The sequence below is a fragment of the Nansenia antarctica genome (assembly GCF_963989245.1).
Source record: "Nansenia antarctica genome assembly, chromosome: 9".
Taxonomy (NCBI): domain Eukaryota; kingdom Metazoa; phylum Chordata; class Actinopteri; order Argentiniformes; family Microstomatidae; genus Nansenia; species Nansenia antarctica.
The window spans coordinates 24838603-24865413 of NC_137679.1; the positions used below are offsets into that span (position 1 = coordinate 24838603).

A 26811-nucleotide genomic window follows, 5' to 3' on the forward strand; every position below is an offset into this window, starting at 1 on the left:
AGACAAAGACAATAAAGGAAGGCCAGGAAGAATCAGGAGACATGGGAAAGAAGAGAGAGAGAGAAAAAAAAGGTTGTAGTTTCAGAAGTTTACAGGGCAATGAAAGGGATAAGAGAGAGAAAACAATACAACAGAGAGAAAGCAGAAGACAAGAGAGATATAAGAGCAGACAAAGGCTGCAAACTGGTCAGAGGGAAAATGGTTTAGAAGACAGCATCCACAAACCAATTACATACATAGGTACAGTACACCCCGACTGTGAGCCTGTACCTGATCCAGGGTAGGATATTAAAGAAGACCAAGAATGAAAGGCCGGCTCATTAATGATGTGCTAATTAATATGAAGTCATAATTACAACAGTTACTGATATTCTCATGTCAAAGACTTCTAATTAGGAATTGATGCTTTGTTATTAATGAACGTGATATTCAACAGTTCACATACAGAGAAGTACATATTAACAATGGCATTTGCAGACACACGTTTGTTCGAGCATGCAGACACACACACACATACACACAGACATATGCACAGCCACACACACACTCTGTAATTTATTCCGGTTATTTAATCTCTGCCTTCTGCCCTCCCTCAAGACTCACCTTGCACATCCAACATCCCTTTCTCCTTTCTCCAGAGTTAAGATTTAATTAAGCCTCATTAAGAAGATCTGGACTAATTGTTTCTATTTGAGTGTCACAGTATCCTGAGGTGCTTGGTGTGTGTCACTGTTTTCTGGGTCACTGCTCTCTCACTCTCTCCTTGGGTGTCTCTCCTTTCATCTCCTTTTCTCTGCCACAATCCCTCTCCAAATCCCCTCTCCACCATCCCCATACCGTAGACTTATCCCCTCTCCACCATCCCCATATGTAGACTTATCCCCTCTCCACCATCCCCATACGTAGACTTATCCCCTCTCCACCATCCCCATACGTAGACTTATCCCCTCTCCACCATCCCCATACGTAGACTTATCCCCTCTCCACCATCCCCATACGTAGACTTAGCTCTTAACCAGCTCTCTGCTCTCGTCGCTCCCTCCTTCCCTCCTTGCTACCACCCTTACAGCTGGCTCTTTAGCTTAAGCCCTTCACTGCATCTATACAATACCTCATCTTAAAATACAGCTCATGAGATACACAAACATTGACTACACTTGCAGTATGTGCCCCATTCAGTACCTAACCTGTACCATGTTTACTCTTTTACCTCCACCAAGAGGGTGGCAAAGCTGTCAGTGATATTCTCATTGAACAACCCTAACCCTCCTCACCCATCACTAGTTAAATATGGGCATCTAGACTCAAGAAGAATATTGGCAAAACACTATAATAAGAGCACCCAACACTTGAGCAGGATGGAGAGATACTTACGGTGGACATTAACAACACTAACATAAAACATTGATTTTAAGCCAAGAGTCCAAGAGATTCATTTGGTCAAATGGTTCCCAAGGCCAGCTATCTCCAGTAGATTCACTGAGCCATGATTCATCCACAGGGGGAATCTATCCAAGATTGAAATTAACTGGCTTGAAACACTGGGTCATGTCTACTACTGCCCCCCTCTGTCATCCATCATCTCTGCTGTCGCTGTGTTGTTGGAGAGCAAACATTTCAACAACGAGTTCAATCCAACATTCAGAATCAGTAATCAGTTTTCAGTTTTACAATTACTAAATATTAACGTTCAATGACCTTGGTGTAGTGTGTGCTTCCACAGTTGATGGAAGTGTTACAGCTAGCTAGATGTTTAAACTGAACTCTATCAATGGTATGTAAAAAGCTTATCCTACATAATATTAATAATATGAACCTTGAGAACCAACTGGAAAGCTTGTAACATTTGGTTTAAAGCAACATAAAACAAGTGTCACTCCTTCCTGGTGTCTTTCTCAATATTCATCCTGTCTATCTCTCTCTCTCGCTCTCTCTCTCTCTCTCTCTCTCTCTCTCTCTCTCTCTCTCTCTCTCTCTCTCTCTCCAACCCCCTCCCTCCTCTTTTTGGCTCGTAGCAACAATATATTGTGGGAGTAATGGTGCTGTGGACAGAAGATCAATGCTTCAGGGTTAACATGAATCTACACACAGTTGCTTAACCCCTGTTCCTATACTAATGCACAGTGACACACACGCAGTGATATACACACACCGACACCCAAGTAGACAGTGTCAAGAGCACAAGTAACAGCAAAGGCTTTACCAGACAGAGATTACCATGAAAATAAAAAAGGAGTGGAAAAGAGGGATCCTTTCCCTTTCCAAGCAGTGTATTCAAGAGTCATGTCATTCCAGAGGATATTCAGTTGTGTTGTGTAATTGAGAAGGATGATATGAATATCAAATTCATCGTGAGACCTCATGGCACCTTCTCATGAATATTATAAGCATGAGAGCTATTGTGGGAAGACAATAGGCTAAATGCCATCCAAACAGATGTTTCTGTTTAGCAAGGCATAAAAACATTGAGCGAATTTATCACCAAATGGAAAGAAATATCCCCCAGTGTGTTCAGCTCCACTGTTGCTATGGCGTTTCCATTTTTCATCGACATGATATAATTTAGTCGAGACATTCTGCATTCCTTGACAGATTGCATTAAACACTCCAAATCGAGGTACTTGCGGTAATTAATATGACCGCATAGCTAAAGCACCCCTGTGTGTTTTGGTGAATAAATATAGAAAAGAATCAGTGCTCATTATCTGTTCACCAATTTTGGATTTAATATGCGGGATTTAAAAGGATCGTACATTTTTATTAAGTAAACAAATGTGCGCTCCCACTCAGAATAAAATCAACACAATGTAATCGGTGTACGATGTATGAGAGGTGGATGACATGAGCGGGTGATCCATCTCCTACCCACTCCCACTCGGGGCTTAAGGCGGAGAGACAAACGCATTTCTCAAGCCTTATTTACATTTATAATGGCTTTTTCAAATGTGCTAAAAGTTTGACCTCTAGACCTGTCATCCGGCTTCAACTACATCATCCTCTTTTGGCATAATGAGTATTGGCTTGGACTGAATTACTTACTGCTACAGCATGTATACAGTATAAGAACATCTATCAATAGGCTGTACTGAAGGTTATTTACAGCAACTGCAATTGCATTATTTGCAAAATGCACACACTAACAACACGCATGCACGCACACGCACATGCACACACACACACACACACGCACACATGTGTGCTGAAACACTGTCATGACTATATAATATCCTTCCCTGGATGTCAGAGGCCCATTCACAATAGAAACTAGAAAAGTTAGAAAACAGCAAAGAAAATAGAAATAGAATACAAAATCATGACAGGCAGTCAAAGATCACAACACTGCAGGGGGGAAAAAGTACAATACAATATCAAGGTGAAGGCAAGAATAGTGGGTGAACTTTGTACTTGTAACATGACAGGGCAATTTGAAAAGAGCACAAATAAAGACAAATAGCAGTCTCAAGTAAATGGGTGACTGTCTATGTCTAAGGATCACATAGCATAACAACCTAGCCGTGAAAACAGCAGGTGAAGACAACAGGTGACAGCACAAGAGACTCCAGACATTGACTGAGGGAGAAAAGCAGAAGACTCACAGAAAGGACCTCACATCCAGGCCGCGATTGTGGATCTGGCCCATCATGTGATCCCAGCTGCCAGGGTTGGTGCGTGAGCGCCCTGCTCCTCCGCCTCCCCTATAGCGTGAGGCGCCGGCCCCTGCTGGGCTGCCTCGTACCCCCCGGGGGCCCCCTCGCGTGCCTCCACCCCCACCACCACCACCACTGCCACCGCCACCTCCTACCCCACTCCCCCCGCCTCCCCCTGGCTGGCCCGGCCCAGTGTGCAGCTGGCCCAGACTCTGGGAGGTGGGAGGGAGCTGGTTGAGGCTCGGGGCTGGTGGGTGGACGAGGGGCTGCTGGAGGCTCTGCTGCCGCAGCAGGGTGCGGGGCCGGGCCGGCCCAGAGGAGGGGAGGTGGTCCTGGGTGGCAGCGCTAGTGCCGGGGGACAGCGCAGGGTCAAAGCTGGGAGGGCAGAGGAGCAGGGAGGGGAGGGAGCGTGAGGAGGGCCGTGGCCGGCAGAGGGTAGGGCGATGCAGGAGGGGAGGAGAGGGAGAAGCCGCCGGGGAGAGGGGAGGAGAAGGAGAGGAGGGTTGAGGGAAGCCATGGCAGAAGGTGAAGGGTGGGTCAGGGGGGATGAGGTGAGGAGGGAGAGGGTTGAGGGGACAGTGAGACAGACATGGGTGGAGGAGGAGGAAGGAATCATGAGATGGGAGGCAAGGAGGCACAGGACAACAGGGAGAGGTCGTAGGATAGGTCCAGTTAACACAGGGATGAGTGCAGAATGGCACGAGGGAGGGGGAAGAGGGGAAGGGGGAGCGGAGCAAGGGTTTCAAAGATGGAGGTTTGGACAGGGAGGAGGAGGAGGAGTGAGAGGCCGTGGGGGAAGGAGTGCGGGGAGGGGGAGAAAGTAGGAGGAGGAGAGAGAAAGAGAGCAATGTGAGGCAGCAGCAGTAACAGCAGTAGCAGAGGTAGCAGTAGAAGTTGCACCCTGTGTGAGCAGCGTGGTCCTGCGGAGCGTGTGTGTGGCCGTCGCATTCCCTCGCTGGACACCCCTGCTCCACCTGCGCGCGTGCGCTGTGCGTCTGCGTCAGGTGTGCACCACGTGCTGCAGGTGTCTGCGAGGCAGGAGTTTGCGGCTTGCGTGTGGGTGTGGTTCGCGTCGGCAGAGGTCGAATGTGTACCGTCCGTACGGGAGTGGAGCGCGTGGGAGTGTGTCCGCCGCGAGTGTGTCTAGGTGTGTGTGGAGTCCCCCTGGAGCTGATGGGTCGTCCTGGTGACGGCTTTTTGGTCTGATGAGAGATCCCCATGTCTTCTCCTCTGTTCGCAACTTTTTCTATCCGTATATTAGTCTCTCTCCCTTTCTCTCTCTAAATCTTTTTCCTCTTTTAAATACGTGTTCTACCCAAGAGACGTCTTACCAGCCAACCAACTCCTAAGCCTCCCTCCCTCTCTCCACCACTCATTTTCCACTCCACCCCTCCCATTACAAATACTGCACACTTTTCTCATCACCTTTTTTCAAACCTTTCTCTGCTCCACCAAGTTCATTCGTTTTCTACAAGAACCTCTGCACCTACAAAATTAGCATACATGTATACTTGTTTTTTGTCAAGTTAAATAAACATCACCAGCAGAATTTGTGTTGCGCAGTATCCTAAATCATCCTTTTATCGCTTTCCCAACTCTCTAAATATATCCTGCCAGAATTAGGTCATCAGAGTGCTATTCACTTCACAGTCCATAGAGGCAGTTTGCACTGCATTACTGTAGTAGTTTTCTTGCCATAACTTCACATTAGTCTTTAGGTCTGCTACTGTACAGCCGTCGAACTTGTCTGACTTGAAAGGTTAAAGCAAAGTCAAAACTTGAAATTAAATAGGAGGATGGAGGCTTTATAGAGAGAAAGATGGAGGCACAGAGATGGGATGGATAAGGAAGAGAGAGAAGGAGAGGGAGGAAGAGAGAAGGAGAGGGAGGAAGAGAGACAGAGAGAATGGGGTGCGAGACACAAACACAAGAGACACAGACACTTATAGCAGCCTGGAAATAGAATCCAATTATAGACAGGGGGCAAAGACAAAGATGAGAGGAGGAGAGAAAGAGAGAAAGAGGGGAAGCGGAGTGAGGGAGTGAAGGAGGAGTAAATGTGTTGCGGAGGGAGAAATCACAAACAGGAGGTGCGAAAGGGAGGTGCAAAACAAAGAGAGAGAGAGAGAGAGAGAGAGAGAGAGAGAGAGAGAGAGAGAGGATCCTAAATTAACCGCCTCATTTGTGACACATTGGAGTTTGCCTCAAACACGTCATTTGTTGAGCATCACGTGAAACAACCGGCCTCCATGACTGTATTGTATGTTTACTAATTGGTCGAGTGGAAAACAAGGGAGTTCACGCAGGCAGGCGGGTGGACTTGTTAGAGGAGCTGTGGACACTGCAGTCTGGGTGTGAAAACATGTGGTGTTTTCAGACCAAACTAATAGATACTCCTACAGTATGTATTCCCTTTGCGCATTTTCATATTGTGAGTGAGGGCAGAGGGTGCCAGCTGAAGACAGTGTGAGTCAGTGTGGTAACAGTTCACTAGCTAATGCTGCATGCTATTGTTAGCTCCTAATGTGTGCAGAGTTCACATCCCATCTTCAACACATTCCCACCGAGTCATCACACCTTTCAGGGCCCACACCACACTCACCTTGACACCTGGGCCCACTCCCTGCTTTATTTTCATATACTGTACATACAGTACCCTATAACATTATATATACAGCATCATTGTATGTTTTCCATTATACAACGTGCATAGTGAAACCGCTCTTACCCCAATAAAGGAAACAACAAACAACAACAACAGCAACAACAGCAACAACAACAACAACAACAACAACAACAACCACAACAACAACCACAACAAAATCAATATTCAAGACTGAGATCACACTCAATGCATTCCTCTTAAACCCCACCCAACATCCAGTACAGCATACAATCTCAAAACTCTCTAGATATTCTCTATCGGGGGTTAGAGATGGCTAACGACCCTGCTCCTACCGTGTACCATTGCCCCACCATCCATCTTCCCCGCCTCAGTCCAGCCCTCAGACTTACTTGCTGGGCCGTAATCCTCCAGACTGCATGTGGCTCTGGACCGTCTGCCACTTGCCAGCCTTGCTGCCCCCCGTCACCAGGCTCTTCACACTGTCACTGTGACAAGGACCCCCCCCGTCCCCCTGCCCCCCCACTGCTGCCCGCTTCTGCCCCCCTGGCACTGCCCCACTAAGAGGGAGAGAGAGTGGGTGGGGAAATAATACAGTGGGGAGAGAAGGAGGAGAGAGAGGAGGGAGAAAAAAGGAGAGAAAGAGAAGACAACGAGAAAGAGAGACAGATTGAGCGACCACATGGCAAAGGAGGCTAGGCAGAACAGTTTGAGGTGTGTGAAAGGGGGTGGAGGTACAGTTAGGTTTCCAGGTCACAGGAGACAGAGGCAGGTAGATGGAGAGGAGAGGGTCTGTGGTCCAGTGTGAAGGGAGGGGGGGCGAGGGGAGTGGGGGGGGGGATCACTGGGGTGCCTGTAAAGGGGGACAACCAACCAGGCCAGGACAGAGTCATTCTCCTGGGGGTAGAGCATCACTAGCTGTGTTCAGTGTGGCGAGCAGAGTGGGGGAAATGCTTGTTTAGCTCTCCATTTATGGCCACTTTGGCCTTGAAGTGTTCTATTACACAGCAGAGGTATGTCAAAAAGAGGTCAGAATCGACTCTATTGTATCTGCCTGTGAACAAATACAAAAAAAACACATTCAAGATCATCTCTAAGGATGTGTATCCTGGTTGACCATCTCTAAGGTGGATACTGGACATAACTGAAATCGAGTTGGCTTGAGATCTAATCAATGGGGAGGTATAAGCCACAGTGCCCCACTCTAATAACTGGATTTAACTCCACATAGATGCAATCAGTATCATAACAATAGGTAGCAGATTAGGCCATTTAAGCTTAACTTCCCACAGAGGGAATCATGAAATGTTTCAAGCTGTTCATGCCTGCATCACTCAAACTCAAACTGCTTTTAGGGGATAACATAAAAATATGTGTCACTGATGACAACAGAGATGATGAAAAACAAAGCACAGTAGTGCCCTCTTGTGACACTACCATGATTAATATGCAGTGCATACCACAAATGCATGCATGCACCATCATAGCCACAGGGCACAGGGAGCTATAGATGTGGTAGTGTGTCGTCAGTGTGTGTGTGTGTGTGTGTGTGTGTGTGTGTGTGTGTGTGTGTGTGTGTATGTGTGTGTGTGTGTGAAGGTGAAGTAGGACATGTGTCCCTCTGAAGGTCACCATCCTATTTTCACATATACTGTAATCCTGACCAATTGACCTGTCTAAACACATAGATAAGACATCAATCACTACAAGAGAAGGGCTGACATTGCTAGAGTGCAGGACAGTCAGAATACAACTATGGGCCTCATTTATCCATCTCTGTAGAGAAGTGGGTACTTTTGTTCCTACATTTGTGCAATCCGTGAACATAATGCCACAAGAATAGCCCAGCTGCTGGCCAATTTCTCAGTCTCTTAAATGTCAACATTACTGCTTAACAAAAAAATAAAAAATAATGAAAGAAATAATCATCTGTGTCTACCACTGTAAAAATGTAATCATTCGTAACATTACACACACAAATAACAATTGGTAAATCTGTCAAATGAAGCATGTCACATTACAATGACTCAGTTTATTTATCTGAGGTCATTCCGAGGCCTATACAGACACAAGGCATAATAACAAGTTCAATATTGATAAATGTTCTTCATTATTGAACTTCCATACCAGGACCAATATTGATCAATTACTATATTTCTTCAATATTGAACTTCAGTACCACAGCCAATATTGATAAGGGGTCAATGTTGATAAATCCTCTGTTCATTCAGGTAATCTGACTATGTGGCCCAATCGAACTTGTTTGATAAATGAGACCCACTGTCATCACTAAGATTGAAAGCTGCAGATCTCAGTGAAACCTTGAGGGAAATCATGTCATATCTATTTCCTGATAGTTGTGACCTCAGAACTGGGGAGTCTGGGAACATACAACCTCTGCTACTTCAGTTTTAATACCATTCATGATTCTAATACGATTCAACTGTCGGCTTTGGAATTGTATGGCATCCTTGGTGTTTCACTGTTATTCCAAAAGTCCAACTACTGAACAGAAACATCTGACTAAGCTCATGATGTTTGAGATGATCACAGTATCTAATCCTTTAACATCCACATATTACATGTGAACAAAACAAAAATAGCTGTGAGGAAATAATGCATTCATGTTTCAGCATGAACAGCTTCATGTTTCAAAGGTGGCAATACTATGGGGTTTTTAAACAACAGAGGTCGGAGACACAAGTCTACAGAAGTCTACAGTAGAACAGGCTTCAGGAGATCAGCAGCCATCATCTTCAGACAGAGCTTTCATACAGTAATCCATAATACCCACCACCTTCTTAATCCGACTGGTGCCTCATTTCCCCAGGCTATTCCACCACAGAGCCCTTCTTGGTCAAGTCTGTTCAAGATGACCAGTCATCAGACAGTATGTTGTGGAACAGTCTAGTGTGAGGCCCATGTGTGAGATTAGGACGTCTATAATAAAAATAAAAAAACCTGCCAATGCCAAAAGGACGTTGTGAATAACCTGTTTTGGGCTGTACTTGATGGTACTGTACGTTACCACGCAATATATTCCTTTATATACTGTACAGTACATAGCCCAGCATTGTTTTAAAGACAAACCTACACATTTCCGTTTGAGAAACAAGAAAGGTATTGATTGATTTATTGGAACCTCACTGGATGAACACATGTGGGTTCCCCTGTGGCATGCTAAGCTACAATGAGGGTGGACAGCTTCAGGTAGCTGCAGGGGAACACACATCACTACTAATCAATTAATTGGGTTGGTGGAGACCAAAAACAAATGAAGCACAGTAAAACACAGAGCCAAACAAGGGGCAGCCACCACATCAGAACCAGGCGGAACGGTCAACCCTCCATGAGAACACCAGTGGGGGGTGAGGGTGGGGGAACGTCACGCAGGGAGGGAGGGGAGGAGGGGTGGGCGTGGAGGGGGTAGCAGAGATGTTGGGTGTGCTTTGAGAAGGAAAGCGACGAGGGTTGTCCGTCTCCATGGTTACACCCCATGGGAAAGAGGTGATAGGTTAGAGGTTAGGAGTTAGTTAGACTGGCAGGGCTGTAGGGAATTGGGGGCATTTTAATTTTATGTGTTTCTCTCCATTATAGGCGAGAGGAGTTGAGACCTGTAGAGCAGAGTTGGCCTGGGGGAGGGCTTGCTGCTTTGTTGCAGTAATAGTTTAATGTCTATCGAGGGGATGCCTTAATGTGCATATGTGACACTTCCTGCACACACGTGACTCGGACGCAGATTATGAGTAATCATGAGTAATCATCCCTCCCACCGCACACTGCACACATTAGACGGGTTGTTGTTATTTAAGTTATGCAACAGCAATAACTATACATTTAAAAAAGACCACATTTACTTTATACTGTATATATCCATTGTTTCATTGTTACATTTATCAGAATAGTTTAAAGCGGCTAGGTCTCATGATACTCAAAATTAACCATGACTTCTACTGTATGTGAGGATTGTGAACGTTAGTGGATGTACTGTATACAGCACACAGCAGGGCATACAGTAATAACATCCTTTGCTTTGTTAGAATATACACAAAATGTCTATCTGGGTCATACAGTTAGTCCTTCCATTGTGTTGAATGGACACTATTAGCACAGCCAGTACAAGGGAGGGGAGGGGAGGGTTAGGGAAGGGGAAGGTAAGGGGTGCCCCCGCCTCGTTACAGCCCTGCTCAGGGTGAAGTCTCTTACCAGCCTTGACCAAGACTCACTTGAGCGTGAGGCGAGGATCTCCATATGGGGCATAGGGAGAAATGTTTAGTACGAACTCCTTGGGCGGATAGGAGCTCCACCTCTGCTGCACTGTGCTGCTGTCATTGTTATTCCAAAAGTCTCTGTCTAGATCACTGTGGCCAGAGAGAGAGACAGGTCAGAGTAACACAACCATGGGCAGCCTGGGAACCTACCAACCGCATGGGGCATTTGACTACGGGAGATGAGGACAGGGGGAGGGGCGGAGTTAGAGAGAGAGAGGAAGAAGTGCTCCTCCTTTCAGAGGTGATGATGGGGCTATTGGTTTGGAGGAGGGTTGGGGTCTAAAAGCTGCACATGGAGGGTCTTTGAAACAACAACAACAGCTCCCATTTACGTCTGATTTTGAGACAAAAGCTGTCATATTGTCAAAAAGGTTTAGTTTAACAATAACAGGGGAGGCCTGGGGAGAAAGGCAAGTCCATACATTCATCACAGCTACTAATAAAGTATTGTGCTGAGACTGAGAGAAAGACAGAGAAAGGCAGAGACAAAAGCACACCACATATATCATTGTCTAAAGTACACATCCAGCATTTAAAAAACACCCAAAAATATTAGCATTTGTTTATCTAATGTACAGTCGCAATACATCTGAAAACACACAGTACACTGATTTAAAATAATCATAAAAAAACTAAAATCAAGATTAAGGAGTCAGTCCCCCTGTCCTTTGTGGAATTAGGAAAGCGTGACAGCATATAAAAGAGAGAGTACACTGGCAAATCACAGACAGGAGAAGAGAAATGGGTGAGCAGAATCACTGATGTAGTCAAAATCACACAGCAGAGGCCAGTTGTCGAGTGACAGGACAGAGCAGGAGAGAAAAGGGGCATAGAGGAGCGAAGAAGAGTGTAAGCTGGAATGCGTTATCCACATTTACGATGAGAGAGCACATCAATGCTGCTGTAACCAGTAAGGAGGAACAATGCAGACATTAAGAGAAACTCAGGGGGACCAAGTTAACAGACATTCATGAATTCAAGGACCCATCCTTGAAGCTTGAGACGTCCTCATAGCAAAATTGAAATGATATAAAAATACAGTATTACACACACAACATGTCTAGTATTAGATATACCGTAGAAGAGCAGTCTTTGAGAGGTTAACAAAGGCCCTATGTTGAGAATGATAGTGTGGCACTGCACTGCTGACATTTACTGTTATAAGACTTTAAAGTGTTAAAAATACAAAACCCAACTGTTACCGGTGAATGACCTATGATCTATCATGTAGAAACCTACCCTAGTGATTGAGCCCTGGCCCCACTAGTCCAGGATTTTCCCAAATCTGCACCTCAGCCTAAGCTACACACCTCACTATAGAAAGAAACCTTGGCTGAAGGCCTGCACTTAGGGACACTTCCTATCTCTGCATGATATCTCACAGAGATAACAGGAGTGTACTGCAATTTCCTGGACAAAAATTCACTTGCACAGGTAAGATAATGTAGGACAAATATATACTGATTAAATCACACATTACCATTTTACTCACTGGCTCTCGCTACCAGGCCCTTACAGAAATGTTGCTCATGAAGAATAGGCTGTCTAACTAAAAACAGTGTGTCTGGTGTGTCTAATGTGTACCTCACAAAAATAGCCCTACATTATACTCAAATGACTTATATAACCTCAGCTTCCCTGTAGAGGTGGATTGACAGTACTCTATATCAACCGTCATTTAGAGCTGCCCCTCCTCAGTCATCAAACTGTTTTGCTAAAGCATCATATTCCATGACTCACTACCCTGGCCCTTTCAGTCCCAGCTGAACAGCTTGTTACCAGTAGAGTTCTACCAGGTGGTATGGGCTTTATCAGGGCTGGATCGAATAGAGAGGCTCTCGGACGCAATTGGGCTATTCTGCCCCACCCAAATCTGTTCCCAGGCACCTACTTGATGGCTTTCTTCTCCCCTCGCCCACGTGCTGAATCTGGAGTGCTTGCCGTCTCCACTCCTGGCTTATTCCTCTTCCCCTTGAATCAAACAGAGGGAGGAGATGAGAGAGAGGGGAGAGACAAAAGGTTAGCTTAGATCTACCTCCATAGTGTTTGTGGTATACTAATTCCCAGTGTAAATGCCTCTCCTATTATGTGGGGAATTGTGCGCCTGCCCTCCAAGTCCTTTACCTGGTGATCTCTCTTGATTGGGCTCAAACCCCTCAAAGTCAAATCAAATCTATCGTGGAGAGTCATTTCTGACTATGATTAGCATTCACACAACCCTGAAATGTACATGGTAAAAAGGCTATGTTCCAGAGTGATTCAAGAATATGTCTTGTGGCAAGGCAGCTCGGATGTTAAACAGCTACTGCATGACCTGTAACCATGGAAATAATGGCAATTTAAGGGCAATGAAAAAGTAGCTCCAATGGGTGCATTCTACCAGAATAGCTCATTACAGCTACAGGTGTAGCGTGTGTGTCACAAAGGCAGATAATCTGTATTGACACTTGATACAAAGAGGACAGTGAAGGATAAGTCTAAAGCTAACCCCCCCCCCCGCCACCACCACCACCCCCCACCCCCCACACAACAACACGCCTGCTCTCGTGAAAGTGATGCTCTGATACACATCTAGGATTGGCTGGAACCCTTCATCCCAGAAAATAGATGAAGTAAAACACACTGAGCTGCTCCCCTGGCTCTGCTTGTCCAATTGTATCTCTTCTTGGCAGAGAGGCTATTTCCTGTTGAGGGAGCTGAGAGTAGAGCTGGAGGCTAGAGGCTGGAGGCTGGAGGCTAGAGGCTAGAGGCTAGAAGCTGGAGGCCGGAGGTTGGGCTGTGTACTGTACGGTCTGCCTGCTCTGCCTGCTTCTCTTCCCTCTCTGGATCTGACCACCGGGATGCCTGGAGGGAGGGCAGCCTCCTTAACCAGCCTGGAGTGGTTTGGGCAGCATGGCCCACACTAAACAGCAGGCATCTAGAAAAGGGCCTCTGCCCTTTCATTAGTGGCAGCCATCAGCTGCTGGTGCCACCACAAGCAAGGACACCCCTGCCAGCTCCTCCAATAGCTCTGCTGAAATGCCTGCTCCTACTGTGGGACTAACAATTATGTGTAAACAATTGCAGTTGCTGTCTTGTAACAAACTTCACAATGCCCAAAGCGCATTGGGTAGGGCAACAAACAGTACATACTAATAATAATAATCACTAATAATCAAAGGTTATTCATACATTTTGTGACAGAAAATGTCTTAAATCAACCTGTGGTAATTATGCGTAGCTCGCCAATGGCTCTGTGAAGGACACATAGTAACGCAAGCAACAACACTACCATCTCCAGCAGGATTCCCTCTCCTCCCTATAGACTGTAGGAGGGGTCTATGTCACAAGGCTAACTGAGAGATTTATCTCTTTAGTGTACTTGCGAGATTCACAACCCACAACTAAGAAGCTAAGATGCTTGTTGGTTCACGACCTGTTAAACAGACAAAGCTAACAATAGCTCTACGTGGTGAAACGATACCCATCTCAAACAAGGAAACCAAGCCGGAGAGTGCACAGTGTAATGTTTAATCAGCACTAACCTGAAATAGAACAGTCAACAAATGAGTCAACACACAGCCCACAGGATAGTACACAGTGAACAGGGTTAAACAGCTGTAGACAAAGAGCTGTCGGTAATTAGTGGACAATGCCTCTCCAATGAAGCTTGTCTTATGTAAGCCGACAGTAGATAAAGTCTGCGGGTTAAATGTTAAATATTTCACTTTGAGGAGTGTGTTGTGTGATGGTCTAAGAGGTTACTGTACAGTACATAGACAGGATGCTATTTTTGGTTGCTCTATCTCTCATTTGTTCAAAAAGTATTCACACTAGAGGGATGTCCAAATCATTCCATACAACAAAAAGGCAGCAAGTCAAGTGGTGAACTTTCAGAATATGTTATTCAAATGTCCACTTTACAACAGAATGTTTAGTTTGAGATCAAGGTCAAAGCATGAGCATCATAGTTGAGCTGAAACGCCTGGTTAGTGATCATGTGGAAGGCCTGTATTAAACACACCATGCGTGATCTTCAGTCAGCCATAGTTAGTAGGGTGGAAACAAGCACCTTTGGCATACTGGCTGAGGATTGTGAAATGGCATTTGCTAGGAGCCTCTCATTATTCATGCTCAGTCAAAGCTAAATACACACCACCTAAGCAACAGCACAGTCTCAGTCACATGCAGAGACATTCAGTGGACACACACACACACACACACACACACACACACACGGACACACACACATACATCATTCTCTGCAGAGTAGACCCAATGTCGCCCCAACAGAATTAATGAAGCTTTCATAAATGTTGACCTGAGGCGGTCTTATACAGCCTGTGCTCCTAAAACACACACATACTGTATATTTACACACAAACATAAAACCACATGCACACACACACGCACACACACACACACACACACACACACACACACACACACACACACACATACATACATATTTCCAAACAAACATAAAACCGTGCACATAGTTCTCACAGACACACACACACAGTAGTAGGAGACAAAACAGTCTACGTTTTTAACGGCCAAAAACAAGCTATCACTCATGTATCATTCAACACCATCATGAAATGTTTAGGAAGGTAGGGAGTGGGGCGATAGAGGAGAAGGGACGAGTTTAAAATAGAATTTTAAAATAAAAAACGAGAGACAGCCAGGAAGAGGGGAAATACGAGGAGAAAGGAGGATGGCAAGCGAGACAAAAGGAAAGGAGGGACAGAGGAGAGAGAGAGAGAGAGAGAGAGAGAGAGAGAGAGAGAGAGAGAGAGAGAGAGAGAGAGAGAGAGAGAGAGAGGAGGGAGGGAGCCGTGGAACAGAGTGAGAGGTGGTGACGTGAGGAAAAGGATGAGTGACAGGGGGTCTCAGGTGGGTAGGCTGTGGAAACAGGCCCATTCTCTGAGCTCAGGGGAACATTTCAAACACCCTGTGATGGGCATTGAGTCCCATGATCCTTATGGCCGCAGGACGCCTCCACACAGACTCAGACAGCTTCAATCCCAAAACCCCACACCTCTTCTCTACCTCACACACAGGAGCTGAGGGGCAACAGTCTCCTCTTATCTTACAATAGACAGAGACTAAGGGGTGAGATTGACAGTGGTCTAGGTAGAATAACATTGGACAACAGAGGTGGGGGAAAAACTCAGCTCATGAAGCAGAAAGGGCCAATACATATCGGTAGATAAGAACTGCGCTCCCCCCACCCTTATCCTCATCTCAAACACCCTTCAAACCACTTAAATCTAATTTGAACCATCTTCATGTCACGAGACAAAGGGATTCACACGATTACTATTCACTGCCATCTGGCGTTGTGCCATACATTTCAAAATAGCTCCAGTGATAAACCAATTATAAGACAAACCCAAATTGCAGCGTTGTCTTGAAATCTTTTCACAATTTTTTAACAATCACAAGCTCAATGGAGCATCTTATGAAGAGACTGCAATACACAGTATAGTGTATCAGAGGGGATGAGGAGGAGGCTTGATACAGTACTGCTCAGGGTCTTGTCGAAAGCCTTGCTGGAGAGAGGAGAGATAGAAGGACAGAGGAAGAAATAGAGGAACAGAGGGAGAGATACAGGGACAGAGGCGGAGATAGAGGGAAAGAGAGGGAGATAGAGGGGAAGAGGAAGAAATAGAGGGACAGAGGGAGAAATAGATCGACAGAGGGAGAAATAGAGGGAATGAAAAAGAGATAGAGGGACAGAGGGAACAACGGCACCACCATTCACAGTTGGCAGTGTGCTGCCTTCCAATGCCCAGCTGTGTTTGTTTTCAGTGAATTAGCAGGCATCCAGAGTCTCCATCCACGCTCAATATTACCCACATCACACCCTAATTAGTGAAGAGTGCTCCATTAAAAATCGTCGTCCAACTAAATCATCAACCGATCATTCAAATTAACTTCCCTTTTAGTATCAGCCAAAACAATTTCTTACAGTACCTCTATCCCTCAGCGTGACTCACGCTCAGCCAGACGCTACAGCGCACCACTTAGCCACCGACGGAAATACTCCTGGGACTAGCTAGCGACACTTCTGTTTTTTCCCAACACTGATGGAATAATAATTCAGAAAAAAATAATACGGAGGACAGCTTTCTCTTGAAATGAGTTAATGGCCCTCCTTCTCGTCTTCTATCTCCCTCATCAACATAATCGACATCATCGCCATAATAGCTACGAACTCTGATCTGACAGTGTGGTAAGTCAAGAGGTTAGTCTATGTAAGAGGCTGTTGACACAAAACACAAACAGTGATTCCACTGATGGGCATCAGGGTGTGACACCGGTCCTCCCAGGTCCAATCTCCGCTACACATCCAGCTATGTCACGGACCAAGCAGCACATCGCTCATAAGGCCAGCAGCAGCAGCTCTCTGAATGCCAAGGAGCTGCTGCAGCCCTGACAGCTGTTAGCACTGCAACACCTGATACCTGAACAACACCCACATACACAAGCTCCAACACCAGCACACGCTGATTTACACAGTCATCAACACAGTTCCTCCAACAACACAACACGCCAGCTACGTTCTGATATCACCCAGGTTCATTGTGTTAAAACTCACAGCTATGAGCAATGTGGCATAGAACCATGTTAAATGGCTGAGGGGAATGGATGCTATTCAAGTCATTCCACTTCCAAGAGTCGAGCAAGAGGGATGCTTCATGATGATTACGCACACAAATCCCCCCCCCCCCCCCCCCCCCCCCTGATAAGTCAAATGTGCTGGTTGCCAAAAGTGAAACAGCAAAAGCAACACTCACCCAAAATGTCTTGTCTATTAACCTATGAATCATAAGCAAAACTGGCATGGTATATATGAGGACACATTTATGGAATATTACAAATATAATGTATAGATTTCTTAACCATACAGTATGCAGGTCTTTGGTCCATCCATTGGCACAGAGTGAGTTTTTTTTATGTGAAAGTTACTGGTAAAGTTAGCTGCAGCTACTGTCCATAACTAATCAGCATACACTGTATTAATATTCATAACATATAGTATGCATCTATAATGGAGAGAGTGAACAAAGAGGGAAAGCACGCATGTTAATGCAAATGATATGGTATATACTATTTTAATCATGCGCTTGGGGAATAGTGTGTTGCCATGGAAAAAATATGAGATGAAGAGACAAAAAGAGAACATAGAAGGTGGAGATTAGTGTAACATTTAGCCACTTTCTAGGTCAAGTGATGAACTGAACAATAGAAAGATAACTTTATTATTGGTAATTATGTTGTTGTACAGTGGCACTCTATTGTATACACGTTATCGTGCCTGTGTGTTGCATACACTCTTCATAATAATACCAATTGCCAATGAAATGACCTGCATTCACATCATTGCACAGTCTGGGATTCAAGCAATCTGGGATTCAAGCAATAACAAAGAGTTCTCCCCACCATTGTGTTTGGTAAACAGCCAAGGAATGGGGCTGGAGAAATGTAACCACTCTCAATATAGACAGAGCTATGGATTCAAGGACTGACTGAAAAAGACCAAAATTATAGTTTGGAAGCTACAAGTGTTTGTTTACGACATTGCTTACAAACAATGGAGTAACATTGAACTTTTTGTTTTGTTTTGTTGTTTTCGCTGTGTGCTGTGTGCTTATGTCTGTTGCGTACTGTAATGTCTCTGAAAACTAAATAAAAAACACATTGAGTAAACTGTTGAACTAAGCTCATGAGGCATGTATAAATGATTCTTCAAGAATAAGAATATATATACATGATTTACTCTAAGTAAATTATGACTTATAATTATTAATTATTAAGTCCAAAAATGGATGTACCAATCCCAGATTGCTCCTTTAATGGGACAATTTAACGTCACCACATATAAGAGCCTGTTCTTCCATTAACCAGTGGTGTATTTAAGGTTATTTCACACCACCAGACGGCTGACATTTCTCCCACAGCGAGAGGTCTGGAGACATTATTCTTCATTAACATCTTAATGCCACTCACGACAACCCAGCACATTCATAGCCAATGAGCCACTCTGCAAGAGGAAGAAGAAACAAGGAGAAAGGGGAGGAGAAAAACGAAGAACGAGGACAGACAAAAAATAAACTCATTGGAGAGAAAAAGAGACTGGTTGGCGACATGACATCATATTTAATCATTAACTCTAGGTGGCCTTGATGCGGTCATTAGGCCACTACAAAGTTGCTGTCTCCCCATGGCTCTGTACTGTCTCTGTGCTGTGCCCTCGTTGTCAGAGGAAAGGGAAATCAGATGCTGTTACCGAGCGGCTACAGAGCAGACCTCTGGGGCACTCCAAGGTGCTGGCAACAGGACAAGCTCGCTCCACAGTCGGAACTAGGAGTGATTCACTGCTCCGTTTCGTTAAAAGCGGAATATCAAATGTAACTTCGTCTAGATAGACGTCTAAATAAAGCGAACAATCTGGGGCTTATTCATGTCTGGGACCCGTTTCAACACTTGTTCCTCTCCCATTGCAGGAGCACAAATGAGTGATCAAAAAGGGTAAAAAGACTAACTGCTGATAAATCAGTGTGTGGTGAACGTTGAAATTAGTAGACTGGCAGGACAATTAGTTAATCCCAATAAGGCTTACTGAAGGGGCAGGGCTGCACCAACCAGGGAGTCAGGCAGGAGTGTCTCACACATAAGACCTCCTTAGGTCAACAACATTCATGAAAGCTTAATTAATTCTGTTGGGGTGAAATTGGGTCAACTCTGCAGAGATGTGTGTGTGTGTGTGTGTGTGTGTGTGTATTACTACAGTACTCAAATCATTTTCCCCAAAAGCTGCAGAGAATCTGTCAAATATAACATCAGCACAACTCATAGTCACCTGCGCTAACTGGGACCCTGCCACACGGCGTCCGCCCTTCCTCTGCTGACCCAGAGTAACACTCTGTTAGGAGACTAGATTTTGGGATTCCACAAGTACACTTGAATCATTGACCTGTGTTCTTGAGTATATTACAAGCACGGGATGAATCAGGAATCAATTAAGTTGAAACGCAAATCTAAAGGAATCAGTCAAGTGAAGTGGCACTTGGCTGTACAGCTCTATCTGCCTAATGAGTAGTTGCCTCCCTCTAATCAATCACATTTCATACCACATAATCAACATGGACATGCCCTCAGAGAGGCCACACTCGTCATTCTGCCTCAAGTTCCCCTCTAGTAAATACACTCATATCATTCAGAGCACAGAGACCATACTCAATGCAATGTGCAAATAACTGTGATTGACTTAGAGCTTTTTTCATTAGTCTAACGTTAAAACGCATTAAAAAAATGACATTGCTTTGTATATTTATTCCATTCCAATCTAAACCAAGTACTTTAAATTCAGGCTGTTTACATTAAGTTTTGTTATGTTTCTATACTGTACTTGTGTAGTAATTCTGTAATTACTGTAGTAACAACATTATATTAACATGTTGTTCTATAGTAATTAGGTAATTACATGTGTTAAGTAAAATAAGGAAAAGCGTGTGTGTGTGTGTGTGTGTGTGTGTGTGTGGGTGTGTGCGTGCATGCGTCCGTGCATGCGTGTAACTCACCAGCTTGCGTTGACACCAGCCACAGACGCCACACAGAGCCACCAGCCAAACAGCACACACTGTGACTGCTAGAGACACCAGGAACACACTGAGGGACACTGAGCCTAGTGGACACATAGAGACAGAGAGAGAGGCGTTAGAGACACCTAACAATGCAATATGCATACAGTACAAGTACTTTCATCATTCCAATCAGGCAGCACACAGCCATATACCATACAAAAACGTGTCACAGTGCATTATACACTACAGCAACATTCATCCTCACAGGAAGAAGGAAGTAGATTTTTTTCTTTCCTTTTTTAATTGTATGGCTAGCGCAACAGCAGCTGCCATTTTTATACAATGCCACCATCACCTCTCCCTTGAGCATTTCAATACATTTCCAAAAAAGAGCTGCAGGCGTCATTCAAATGCACACACATCATTGTCATGGTGTCATGCCTTGTTTACTGATAGACTGAAAGTGATGGGAGGGGGGGGGGGGTTGGAAGGGCTGTCTATACATGAGAGCCTGTGATTAATGGGTATCACTAGATACCCAGAGAGAGAGAGGTGGGGATGGGAGAGGGTGGTACAAAAAATGAGGATTTATTCATCAGATAAACGTCACAGAGGACGTGTGTGTATCCGTGGGTGAGAGTGTGTACATGCGCTCCATGGTATTATTTCACAACAACAAATTCTCCCTGAGGCACTCTGGGGTTTTACACTGTGCATATTCAAACAGTAAAGACAACTAAATAAACCATCCTTGAGCTGTGACGTTCCAAACGAGGAAGAGATTATTCATGTGTCTGGTTTACTTCACACCCTTCACTTCCCCAAATATACAGTGATAAAAAGGCGACGTCGAAAAATCTACGACAACACATACTGCATGTGACAACACCTACCCCTTCTTTCCAATTATACGTTTGTCTTCTCTCCTGGCACCATCTCTCTTCCCACCCCTGTCATTACTGGCCTTTTTATCCCACTCCCCCATCAAAAAAAAATCCTCAGGGACTGTGGCTGCTCAGAGATGGGGAGCACGGCAGTGTGGGTAAAGCTGTTTCATATGTAAAACTGTAATGTGATAAACATTGTAATCAGCCGGCAGCCTATCAAAGTATCTCCCACTGTTCCTGAGGGTAAACCATGGGCCGTTTCTTGAGTGGGGAGGAGATTAGTTGCCTGGGGGGCAGAGGGTGTGCTGCCCCCTGGTGGTGAGTAACACATTGGTCATCAATGACAAGGTCAGTGTGACACCGATGGCTCTACTCCATCAATTGTTTCTATTCATATCTCTAGTCATAGGCCTTTCAAAAGTGACATCAATCAATGGTGGTCCATTAGTGGAGGAAGACATCCATAAGGTCTATAAGGGTAGAACAGCATCTTGCAGCTGGAATGGGCCCTCCACCCAGGGACTATTATGACAGCTCAGGTCATGCTTCCCTAATAGACTGCGCTACAGCATGTGTGTCTCATAGAGGACATATGGCATCAGGTATCAGGGCCCAAACAGACGGGTAGGACAGGACAACCCCCCTCCAGAGTGTGCTGGTGGTGGCGGTGGTGGTGCTGTGGTGATGTAAGGCTCTACCTCCTGTGTTCTCCCTGAAGGTCAGAGGAGGGGGAGTGGGGACGGCATGGTTTATGATCTGTGTCAGTCATGCGGGCTCAGGAAGGATAAAAAAGCTTCTAAACAGAAAGCAGTGTCCACAGAGGCAACATTACTGCATAGAGGAATAAGCACCTAGATGCTCCCACCCCCACACTAGAAGGAGCGTAGCATCCCTGTCCCAAACACTTGCAGGAGATTAAGTGGCTTTGTGAGACTAGTATAAGGGTTATATCCAGGTAGATTGTGTGCATTTACACTACAGTATGTAGAAAATGAGAGAATGTCAGAAAAACATAGAGTACACAGGTTAGGTATGTGTATTCCTTCAAAATGGAATTTGAAAATCCACTTCTTCCAAAATGGTACAGCTCATTAAAATTGACAACAGAGCTTTAAAAAGCCATTAAGCCTTTTGATCAGAGGCCTTCACGAGATGGAGCACTTGTGAACTTGAAAGTGGGCTATTTGTTTTTGATTTCTGTGTCGATCTCTTTTATCTGCTGTGAAAGAGAAAATAAACGGCACTGGGGAGTGGGGAGAGCTAGGAGATTGGGTGTGTAAATGAGCTTGTAATATGCCCTTTCGCAAAAGCCAACAACAAAGACTGGGTGCTGATAGGATAAAAATGGGAAGTGGAGCCTCTTGTGGAACAAGTGTCAGAAGTAAAATAGTGCCCTGAAACGAAGAGTATGGGGACATTAGTTATTCAAGGCTGAAAGAGCGCCGCACGTTACTCCAGATATGGCAGGGTATGGTAGGGTACAGGTGATACAGCCCATATGCACTGAGAGCCGAGCCAAGCAGACAGGGACCCGTCCTCAGAGGGCGGAGGAGAGTACTAATTAGACAGACAGAACTGGAGCAGTGTCCAGTCAGCAAACCTGCCACCACGCATCTCTATGATCCAGAGACAGTGCTACTGAGGATATGGGTGCAAAATGCTCAGCCCCCCTGGAAGACTCTCAGTCAGAGTTCAGCTCCCTGGGGCTAAGCCCAGGCGATGGCTTCTGCTTTGTTACAGGGTCTAGAATTAAGCTAATCCGGATGTCACTCAACTGTCCTTGTATGGCTGAAATCCTGAGGGGTGTTGCTTTGTAGTTCCACTATAGCAGGTTGAATGTGCCACAGGGAAAATTCTATTAAGATGATGGTATCCACACTGGAGCTAAATTGTACAATAAAACAGCACCATTTAGTCTACTGAATGGTTTATTTTTGTTATCCTTTTCTCACGGCCTTGGCTCATATTGGCTCGTGCAGACACATCAAGTGTCTCCACGGTCGGACACACATGGCAGAAAATATTTCACTGCTCTCACTGTGTCTCATTCTAAAAATAATTAATCCAAGAAAATAATGAGTGTGGGAAGGCAGACAGAAAGGAAGCAGACAGAGTAGATGAGGCAGGAGAGAGATAATAACTTTCCAGGTAAAGCGTCTAATCAATTGATGGGGGAATATGAAACATTGTGACAGAGATCTTATTAGATACAACAAACGAAAAGAAAGTGGAGGAGTAAAGCACAGAGGGGAGAGATTTTGTTTACAGTTTTATCAGTCCCATTCACAGATATGAGGAACACTGTCTGGTCTGCACATGCCCAGAGCGATGCCAACCACAGCTGAGGATCACGGTGGAAAGATCAAACACTGCTCCTCTAACCCTAAAAAGAACCACACACAACAAAACGCCGCTCCTCTCAGCTCTCCGGGAATTCCTGGGTCATAGGTCACCACTCTCCCTCAGGGCCAAGGCAAGCTAGTGGTGCAGCCAGGGATTCAATACAGCCACACAACTGTCTGATCTGTTTGGCCTTCACCTGACTGTAGTGACTGGACAGGGTGACAACAAAGGGCTGCCAGTGGGCAGGGAGCCGGTGGCAGGGTGAGAGAGGGCCGTTAGCGTAGCGTGGCTAATCACCCCACTGAACCAGGCCAGTCCTGAGGGGACAATGAGCCCAGGCGGTGTAAACTACAAGGACACACACACAACCAGTGAAACCATGACAGGAAAGAAGCCTCTAGTAGGAATGGAATGACTGGTCCTGGTTTCCCTCTGGAGTCCAGATGATGCATGTACCATCTCTGAGGCCCTGTGGGGCTTGTGGCTCAGGTGCTGTGATGCTGCCTGTGTCGTCCCGGGCTGTCAGAGGAGGCTGCTGGAAGGGATGGGGAATGAGAAGACTGCCACCCACATGGTGTCTGCTCTCAGATGGACACTACGGGGGGCTCAGATCCATCTACTTACTCATCACAGGCCATTCTGAACCTGCAAAGGCTACACTACAGTACATGTGACACATGGTTGGTGTCAGGTTATGTTATTCCCTCTGACATTCAAAGGACCAATCTCTGACACAATCTTTGAGACAATGTGTAATGGTTCCTGTTAAGAAAGTCATGTTACATAGAGCAAATAAAAAATGTGTGTACCCAACTAATTCCCATCAACAAAAACATCCACTTGTAAATGGTTTCAAGGCTTTTATTTTGCAATCAGTCGAGCAGTGAGACATAAACATTGTAAAATGTCACACATTGTGCAGGAAACGCTTAAAATTACTTATGCATAACGGAACGTAAGCTATTTTTGTCCAACAGCTTTATTACTTTTGTGCCCTTGAGCAAAACTCAATATAATGTAGAGTATTAATGAGTCGTGGAGGTTGTTGCATATAGCCCACACCTTTCCACTCAATAAACTACAGTACGTAATTATGTACCGTCATAGTGCAATATAATAAGGCTTGTCATGAGTACACACAGTATAACCTTGTTATACTGCTTTATTACCCTTATATTATCCTTTGTTAATATTAGCAATTTTGAGCCAGTCAAAAAATAGCAACATAGAAACACAAACTGCAACATGTTATGACACACAAGTGGTCTTGTATTTTATAGTCTACTACTATAGTAAGTTAATCAGAACCTATACAGCAAACATTTCCACAATGTTCGATACAGAAAGAAATCGAAATCTTCTCCATTTTCTATAATGTCATCAATGTAGCTCAGTGAATGTTTCTAATTATCTCCTATTCTCCTGATTGAGTGAGTAATAAAGATAACATTTTGTTACATTTATTTCCTTTGATTAAGAATTTAAACAATATGTATGGTCTTCATCTATCATATAATCTATCACTGTCCGACCATAATTCCCTCCAGCAGCCCTTCCTTAAACAGAGAGAATTAACTGGTCAGATTGAAATGGATGACTTTAATATGAAAGCCACAGGAGGAACTGAACACATTTACGAAGGACAGTTTCCCCTTGCCTTGTGACAGGCCTTCCCTAGGCTTCATTTATAAGCTTCTCTTCTTGCCTTAAAACAGATATGAATAATGCATTATATTCACATAGCACTGTATAAACTCAAAACGCTTCACTTCGAGCAAAGGTAAGTCATCTGACGCATTGTTAATCACCTAGGTGATGCATGTTGCACATTCATTCTCATCTCTTCTCATCTTTTTGAAAAACATTTGTGTTAATTTTACAATCCACTTGTATAACATATTTGCATACACTTCAAACAGACATATACATACCCCACCAGACACGCCACTATGGGTTTCGTTGCGGTACCCAAAACAAAAATGTATTCATTACGTCGCTCAGTTATGTATAGACCCATGGCATCATGGAATGCACTGCCACCAGAGGTTACTGAGGCAAAAATTAAGTTACCGGTAAGCTTAAAAAAATCTAAATTAAAAAAATCACAGTTCCTCTCTTCTTTCTTAATTCTAATTGACTGAACTGTAGAGGATATCAATTTGTATATATGTGTAAAAAGTATTTAGTTGTTTCTTGGTGTCTTGCCAATATATGACTCTCTCATTGTATTTGTGTATTTGTAATTTCAATATTATCTTATGTTGTTCTTGAATATTTATGTTGTTCCTGTGTATAACTGTTATGTCTATAGCTGTTTGACTGTCATGTGTTTTATGTTCTACAAACAGCAGGAAGAGTAGCGACTGCATGTGCAGCAGCGAATGGTAAACTAATCCTGATAAACAAATAAACAAAACAAATAAACATTGGTTATTACTATGGCGATTCAGCGGTCAGACATTTACATATCTAGATTATTGTGCTAGGGGCCAAGAATGGGAAATGAAGTGACTGAGGATTCTCTAGTAGAATGAGTATGTCAGATGATCTTTGATTGACCCTCTCAGAGAGCTGGACCTCTTTGTGTCTCTATCACTGTACAGTAGCTCCATCTCCAGAGGCCAGTCAGTCTCATCTTCAAAACTCAATGCTTATTAGGGAAACACTATAACAAATGACTGTAAAATAAAATAAAATAACTCAATACAGAAACCTTATTGAGCAGAATGAGCTTCTGCAGTTGTCATAGTGCTCCCATGCAGGGCCTCAGGAGCGTGTAGTTAACAGAAGAGGCTGGTGAAGGTAGGAAACTGGAAGATGGGGCGGCTGTGGCTCAGGAGGTAGAGCCGGTGTCTAATGATCGCAAGATCAGAGGTTTGGGTAGTTCGACCCCCGGCTGGCATGTGTCGAGGTGTCCTTGGGCAATACACTGAACCCCAAATTGCTCCCAAATGAGCTGGTCGGCGCCTTGCCTGGTACCTTGCCACCATCGGTGTGTGAATGTATGGGTGAATGAGAGGCCATTGTAAAGCGCTTTGGAATAAGGTGCTAGATATGTGCAGTCCATTTACCATCCATTTACCAAGATGGGCTCACTGTAGCGCATGGAATAGAATGAGGAATGCTCCTCATTCCATGCATTACAACTAGCACGTCCTCCGATTTCTGCCTCCACTAGCCTCCCCTGTTACAGTATGTATCTCTACCTATGTCTATGTCTACATATCTCCCACCATAACAAAGTTATGCATTACTCACCACCCCCACTAATGCCCTTGACTCTATTGACAGTGTCCACATGGTGTCTGTTTATGCAGCTGGGTGTCATTTGTATAATGTACCTTATGCTAATGAGGCCATAACCTGGGATTAACTCCAGCAAGACCGCAAATCAAACTCCACATGACCACATCCCAATCACTAATACCTGTGATGTCCAGTGACACGAGACTGATTGTAAACCTCAGA

At 44.6% G+C, this 26811-nt stretch overlaps 1 protein-coding gene across 1 annotated transcript in view; it reads right to left on the reverse strand.

The window, feature by feature from the left end:
• syt7a (synaptotagmin VIIa) overlaps positions 1 to 26811 on the reverse strand; it is a gene marked incomplete at both ends in the record, with an annotated part of 67138 nt that overhangs the window by 16315 nt on the left and 24012 nt on the right. The window contains 4 exons of the mRNA XM_080539264.1: positions 3597 to 4022; positions 10497 to 10631; positions 12433 to 12512; positions 20111 to 20214. Coding sequence (XP_080395390.1) covers positions 3597 to 4022; positions 10497 to 10631; positions 12433 to 12512; positions 20111 to 20214 — 745 coding nt within the window. The remainder of the gene's footprint in view (positions 1 to 3596; positions 4023 to 10496; positions 10632 to 12432; positions 12513 to 20110; positions 20215 to 26811) is intronic.